This window comes from Taudactylus pleione, unplaced genomic scaffold (assembly GCF_031769625.1).
Source record: "Taudactylus pleione unplaced genomic scaffold, aTauple2 ptg000861l, whole genome shotgun sequence".
Classification (NCBI taxonomy): domain Eukaryota; kingdom Metazoa; phylum Chordata; class Amphibia; order Anura; family Myobatrachidae; genus Taudactylus; species Taudactylus pleione.
The window spans coordinates 1,704,687-1,712,617 of record NW_028285263.1 but is presented as its reverse complement, the minus strand read 5'-3'; the positions used below and the strand labels follow the sequence as shown (position 1 = coordinate 1,712,617).

General features: G+C 39.3%; 1 protein-coding gene across 1 annotated transcript in view; it reads right to left on the bottom strand.

Moving 5' to 3' along the window:
* Positions 1–271: 271 nt before the first annotated feature.
* Positions 272–7,931, bottom strand: part of FBXO41 (F-box protein 41) — a 304,762-nt gene continuing 297,102 nt past the window's right edge. Inside the window, exon 14 of the mRNA XM_088458884.1 lies at positions 272–845. Coding sequence (XP_088315010.1) covers positions 783–845 — 63 coding nt within the window. The 3' untranslated portion in view covers positions 272–782. The remainder of the gene's footprint in view (positions 846–7,931) is intronic.

Genomic DNA, 7,931 nt, shown 5'->3' with positions numbered 1-7,931 from the left:
CATCTCTCGTAGCACCTGGAGTGAGGGAATGAGATCTCTCCATCAAGTCCTTGGAGTAGACCTGGACAGAAGTCCCTATGGGACACATGCTCTGCGATGGCTTATCGGACAGTCTGGAAGGGAAGCAGCCTACTCACGGCTGGCGGCGCTTTGTTGGCGCATGGCTCTTGTGCGCGACGGATGCCGGTGTACATTATTACCTTCCCGGGGAACCGAGAGAACGGTTCAGTCTTATCACCAAAGACAAGAGTTCCTTCTTATAGTTCTCAGAACATAATTTAATTGGGATACCTGTTGGCTTCCTTTGATGCTTTTGTTTTTAAAATAATAGTATATTATATATTTATCTTTAAAATATTGATATATATTAATTAAATATTAATATACAGATCTATATGTATATCTCACTTGACGGAAAACACAAATCATAGGGTCCACACAAAGATTGGATCCTCTGCCGTGCGGCGTGGTCTGGAGCAGCTCGGCGCACACCAGGGCGGTAGTTCTTGGCTATCGCAATGAACTCACATAGAACATAAACAATAAGGAACACAGAACCCTGGAGTTTTGGTGTTACAGTCCGGCACTGAGGGAGGGGCCCTGTCAGCGACTACCTCCCTCCATCGCGCTACCAGCGTAAGGCCTTCCAGATACTCTTGGACACAGATATTTGGCAACAGGTCTTGGTGGCACTTCCCATGGGGAGACGGCACGGCTGGATCTGGGTATTAGAGGAGTTCTCTAGGTCACAAAGAGCAGAGTTTATGTCCTATAACATGGGGCTAGCAGCCTTCCTCCACTTTAATGTGTAATATCTTGGAGAACCCCGGCCTCTTCTTTAGAGCCTGGAAAACAAGACACATCAGTCCACAACCGGGAATACTAACCACTGTGCCACCAGCTTCCCCATCACTATATGTAAGGAGCAATGTCACACGGCCTACAAGGGCGCTGCTCCAGCAATGGGTGGGGTTAATGTCAGGACCCCACAGCCAAAACTGAAATAACTGAGCCACAATATACTGATTATAATTATATATGCTGACCAGTGCTGTGCTGTAATACCATATGCTGGCCTGTGATGTATCTGAGCTACAGTATACTAATTATAAAAACATAAGCCGGCCAGTACTGTCCTATAAAGCCATATACTGGTCTGTAATACCATATGCTAACCTGTGATGTATCTGAGCTACAGTATACTAATTATAATAACATATGCCGGCCAGTACCATCCTATGCAGCCATTTACAGGTCTGTAATACCATATGCTGACCTGTGATGTATCTGAGCTACAGTATACTAATTATAATAACATAAGCCGGCCAGTACTGTCCTATAAAGCCATATACTGGTCTGTAATACCATATGCTGACCTGTGATGTATCTGAGCTACAGTATACTAATTATAATAACATATGCCGGCCAGTACTGTCCTATAAAGCCATATACTGGTCTGTAATACCATATGCTGACCTGTGATGTATCTGAGCTACAGATTACTAATTATAATAACATAAGCCGGCCAGTACTGTCCTATAAAGCCATATACTGGTCTGTAATACCATATGCTGACCTGTGATGTATCTGAGCTACAGTATACTAATTATAATAACATAAGCCGGCCAGTACTGTCCTATACAGCCATATACTGGTCTGTAATACCATATGCTGACCTGGAAGTGTATCTGAGCTACAGATTACTAATTATAACATATGCCGGCCAGTACTGTCCTATAAAGCCATATACTGGTCTGTAATACCATATGCTGACCTGTGATGTATCTGAGCTACAGATTACTAATTATAATAACATATGCCGGCCAGTACTGTCCTATAAAGCCATATACTGGTCTGTAATACCATATGCTGACCTGTGATGTATCTGAGCTACAGATGACTAATTATAACATATGCCGGCCAGTACTGTCCTATAAAGCCACATACTGGTCTGTAATACCATATGCTGACCTGTGATGTATCTGATCTAAAGATTACTAATTATAACATATACCGGCCAGTACTGTCCTATAAAGCCATATACTGGTCTGTAATACCATATGCTGACCTGTGATGTATCTGAGCTACAGATTACTAATTATAATAACATATGCCGGCCAGTACTGTCCTATAAAGCCATATACTGGTCTGTAATACCATATGCTGACCTGTGATGTATCTGAGCTACAGATTACTAATTATAATATAAGCCGGCCAGTACTGTCCTATAAAGCCATATACTGGTCTGTAATACCATATGCTGACCTGTGATGTATCTGAGCTACAGATTACTAATTATAATAACATAAGCCGGCCAGTACTGTCCTATACAGCCATATACTGGTCTGTAATACCATATGCTGACCTGTGATGTATCTGAGCTACAGTATACTAATTATAATAACATAAGGCGGCCAGTACTGTCCTATAAAGCCATATACTGGTCTGTAATACCATATGCTGACCTGTGATGTATCTGAGCTACAGTATACTAATTATAATAACATAAGGCGGCCAGTACTGTCCTATAAAGCCATATACTGGTCTGTAATACCATATGCTGACCTGTGATGTATCTGATCTACAGATTACTAATTATAATAACATAAGCCGGCCAGTGCTGTCCTATAAAGCCATATACTGGTCTGTAATACAATATGCTGACCTGTGATGTATCTGAGCTACAGTATACTAATTATAATAACATAAGCAGACCAGTACTGTCCTATAAAGCCATATACTGGTCTGTAATACCATATGCTGACCTGTGATGTATCTGAGCTACAGTATACTAATTATAATAACATAAGGCGGCCAGTACTGTCCTATAAGGCCATATACTGGTCTGTAATACCATATGCTGACCTGTGATGTATCTGATCTACAGATTACTAATTATAATAACATAAGCCGGCCAGTACTGTCCTATAAAGCCATAAACTGGTCTGTAATACCATATGCTGACCTGTGATGTATCTGAGCTACAGTATACTAATTATAATAACATAAGCCGGCCAGTACTGTCCTATAAAGCCATATACTGGTCTGTAATACCATATGCTGACCTGTGATGTATCTGATCTACAGATTACTAATTATAATAACATATGCCGGCCAGTACTGTCCTATAAAGCCATATACTGGTCTGTAATACCATATGCTGACCTGTGATGTATCTGAGCTACAGATTACTAATTATAATAACATAAGCCGGCCAGTACTGTCCTATAAAGCCATATACTGGTCTGTAATACCATATGCTGACCTGTGATGTATCTGAGCTACAGATTACTAATTATAATAACATATGCCGGCCAGTACTGTCCTATACAGCCATATACTGGTCTGTAATACCATATGCTGACCTGTGATGTATCTGATCTACAGATTACTAATTATAATAACATAAGCCGGCCAGTACCGTCCTATAAAGCCATATACAGGTCTGTAATACCATATGCTGACCTGTGATGTATCTGATCTACAGATTACTAATTATAATAACATAAGCCGGCCAGTACCATCCTATGCAGCCATTTACTGGTCTGTAATACCATATGCTGACCTGTGATGTATCTGAGCTACAGATTACTAATTATAATAACATAAGCCGGCCAGTACCATCCTATGCAGCCATTTACTGGTCTGTAATACCATATGCTGACCTGTGATGTATCTGAGCTACAGTATACTAATTATAATAACATAAGCCAGCCAGTACTGTCCTATACAGCCATATAATGGTCTGTAATACCATATGCTGACCTGTGATGTATCTGATCTACAGATTACTAATTATAATAACATATGCCGGCCAGTACTGTCCTATACAGCCATATACTGGTCTGTAATACCATATGCTGACCTGTGATGTATCCGATCTACAGATTACTAATTATAATAACATAAGCCGGCCAGTACTGTCCTATAAAGCCATATACTGGTCTGTAATACCATATGCTGACCTGTGATGTATCTGATCTACAGATTACTAATTATAATAACATATGCCGGCCAGTACTGTCCTATAAAGCCATATACTGGTCTGTAATACCATATGCTGACGTGTGATGTATCTGAGCTACAGTATACTAATTATAATAACATAAGCCGGCCAGTACCGTCCTATAAAGCCATATACAGGTCTGTAATACCATATGCTGACCTGTGATGTATCTGATCTACAGATTACTAATTATAATAACATAAGCCGGCCAGTACCATCCTATGCAGCCATTTACTGGTCTGTAATACCATATGCTGACCTGTGATGTATCTGAGCTACAGTATACTAATTATAATAACATAAGCCTGCCAGTACTGTCCTATACAGCCATATAATGGTCTGTAATACCATATGCTGACCTGTGATGTATCTGATCTACAGATTACTAATTATAATAACATATGCCGGCCAGTACTGTCCTATAAAGCCATATACTGGTCTGTAATACCATATGCTGACCTGTGATGTATCTGAGCTACAGATTACTAATTATAATAACATAAGCCGGCCAGTACCGTCCTATAAAGCCATATACAGGTCTGTAATACCATATGCTGACCTGTGATGTATCTGAGCTACAGATTACTAATTATAATAACATATGCCGGCCAGTACTGTCCTATAAAGCCATATACTGGTCTGTAATACCATATGCTGACCTGTGATGTATCTGATCTACAGATTACTAATTATAATAACATAATCCGGCCAGTACTGTCCTATAAAGCCATATACTGGTCTGGAATACCATATGCTGACCTGTGATGTATCTGATCTACAGATTACTAATTATAATAACATAAGCCGGCCAGTACCATCCTATGCAGCCATTTACTGGTCTGTAATACCATATGCTGACCTGTGATGTATCTGAGCTACAGTATACTAATTATAATAACATAAGCCTGCCAGTACTGTCCTATACAGCCATATAATGGTCTGTAATACCATATGCTGACCTGTGATGTATCTGATCTACAGATTACTAATTATAATAACATATGCCGGCCAGTACTGTCCTATAAAGCCATATACTGGTCTGTAATACCATATGCTGACCTGTGATGTATCTGATCTACAGTATACTAATTATAATAACATAAGCCGGCCAGTACCGTCCTATAAAGCCATATACAGGTCTGTAATACCATATGCTGACCTGTGATGTATCTGAGCTACAGATTACTAATTATAATAACATATGCCGGCCAGTACTGTCCTATAAACCCATATACTGGTCTGTAATACCATATGCTGACCTGTGATGTATCTGAGCTACAGATTACTAATTATAATATAAGCCGGCCAGTACTATCCTATAAAGCCATTTACTGGTCTGTAATACCATATGCTGACCTGTGATGTATCTGAGCTACAGATTACTAATTATAATAACATAAGCCGGCCAGTACTGTCCTATACAGCCATATACTGGTCTGTAATACCATATGCTGACCTCTGATGTATCTGAGCTACAGTATACTAATTATAATAACATAAGGCGGCCAGTACTGTCCTATAAAGCCATATACTGGTCTGTAATACCATATGCTGACCTGTGATGTATCTGATCTACAGATTACTAATTATAATAATATAAGCCGGCCAGTACTGTCCTATAAAGCCATATACTGGTCTGTAATACCATATGCTGACCTGTGATGTATCTGAGCTACAGTATACTAATTATAATAACATAAGCCGGCCAGTACTGTCCTATAAAGCCATATACTGGTCTGTAATACCATATGCTGACCTGTGATGTATCTGAGCTACAGTATACTAATTATAATAACATAAGCCGGCCAGTACTGTCCTATAAAGCCATATACTGGTCTGTAATACCATATGCTGACCTGTGATGTATCTGATCTACAGATTACTAATTATAATAACATAAGCCGGCCAGTACTGTCCTATAAAGCCATATACTGGTCTGTAATACCATATGCTGACCTGTGATGTATCTGATCTACAGATTACTAATTATAATAACATATGCCGGCCAGTACTGTACTATAAAGCCATATACTGGTCTGTAATACCATATGCTGACCTGTGATGTATCTGAGCTACAGATTACTAATTATAATAACATAAGCCGGCCAGTACTGTCCTATAAAGCCATATACTGGTCTGTAATACCATATGCTGACCTGTGATGTATCTGAGCTACAGATTACTAATTATAATAACATAAGCCGGCCAGTGCTGTCCTATACAGCCATATACTGGTCTGTAATACCATATGTTGACCTGTGATGTATCTGAGCTACAGATTACTAATTATAATAACATATGCCGGCCAGTACCATCCTATACAGCCATATACTGGTCTGTAATACCATATGCTGACCTGTGATGTATCTTAGCTACAGTATACAAATTATAATAACATATGCCGGTCAGTACTGTCCTATACAGCCATGTACTGGTCTGTAATACCATATGCTGACCTGTGATGTATCTGAGCTACAGTATACTAATTATAATAACATAAGCCGGCCAGTACCGTCCTATAAAGCCATATACAGGTCTGTAATACCATATGCTGACCTGTGATGTATCTGAGCTACAGATTACTAATGATAATAACATAAGCCGGCCAGTACTGTCCTATAAAGCCATATACTGGTCTGTAATACCATATGCTGACCTGTGATGTATCTGAGCTACAGTATACTAATTATAATAACATAAGCCGGCCAGTACCGTCCTATAAAGCCATATACTGGTCTGTAATACCATATGCTGACCTGTGATGCATCTGAGCTACAGTATACTAATTATAATAACATAAGCCGGCCAGTACTGTCCTATAAAGCCATATACTGGTCTGTAATACCATATGCTGACCTGTGATGTATCTGAGCTACAGATTACTAATTATAATAACATAAGCCGGCCAGTACTGTCCTATAAAGCCATATACTGGTCTGTAATACCATATGCTGACCTGTGATGTATCTGAGCTACAGATTACTAATTATAATAACATATGCCTGCCAGTACTGTCCTATACAGCCATATACTGGTCTGTAATACCATATGCTGACCTGTGATGTATCTGAGCTACAGATTACTAATTATAATAACATATGCCGGCCAGTACCGTCCTATAAAGCCATATACTGGTGTGTAATACCATATGCTGACCTGTGATGTATCTGATCTACAGATTACTAATTATAATAACATATGCCGGCCAGTACCGTCCTATAAAGCCATATACAGGTCTGTAATACCATATGCTGACCTGTGATGTATCTGAGCTACAGATTACTAATTATAATAACATATGCCGGCCAGTACTGTCCTATACAGCCATATACTGGTCTGTAATACCATATGCTGACCTGTGATGTATCTGAGCTACAGTATACTAATTATAATAACATAAGCCGGCCTGTACTGTCCTATACAGCCATATACTGGTCTGTAATACCATATGCTGACCTGTGATGTATCTGAGCTACAGTATACTAATTATAATAACATAAGCCGGCCAGTACTGTCCTATACAGCCATATACTGGTCTGTAATACCATATGCTGACCTGTGATGTATCTGATCTACAGATTACTAATACTACTAACATATGCCGGCCAGTACTGTCCTATAAAGCCATATACTGGTCTGTAATACCATATGCTGACCTGTGATGTATCTGAGCTACAGATTACTAATTATAATAACATATGCCGGCCAGTACTGTCCTATAAAGCCATATACTGGTCTGTAATACCATATGCTGACCTGTGATGTATCTTAGCTACAGATTACTAATTATAATAACATAAGCCGGCCAGTACTGTCCTATACAGCCATATACTGGTCTGTAATACCATATGCTGACCTGTGATGTATCTGATCTACAGATTACTAATTATAATAACATATACCGGCCAGTACCGTCCTATAAAGC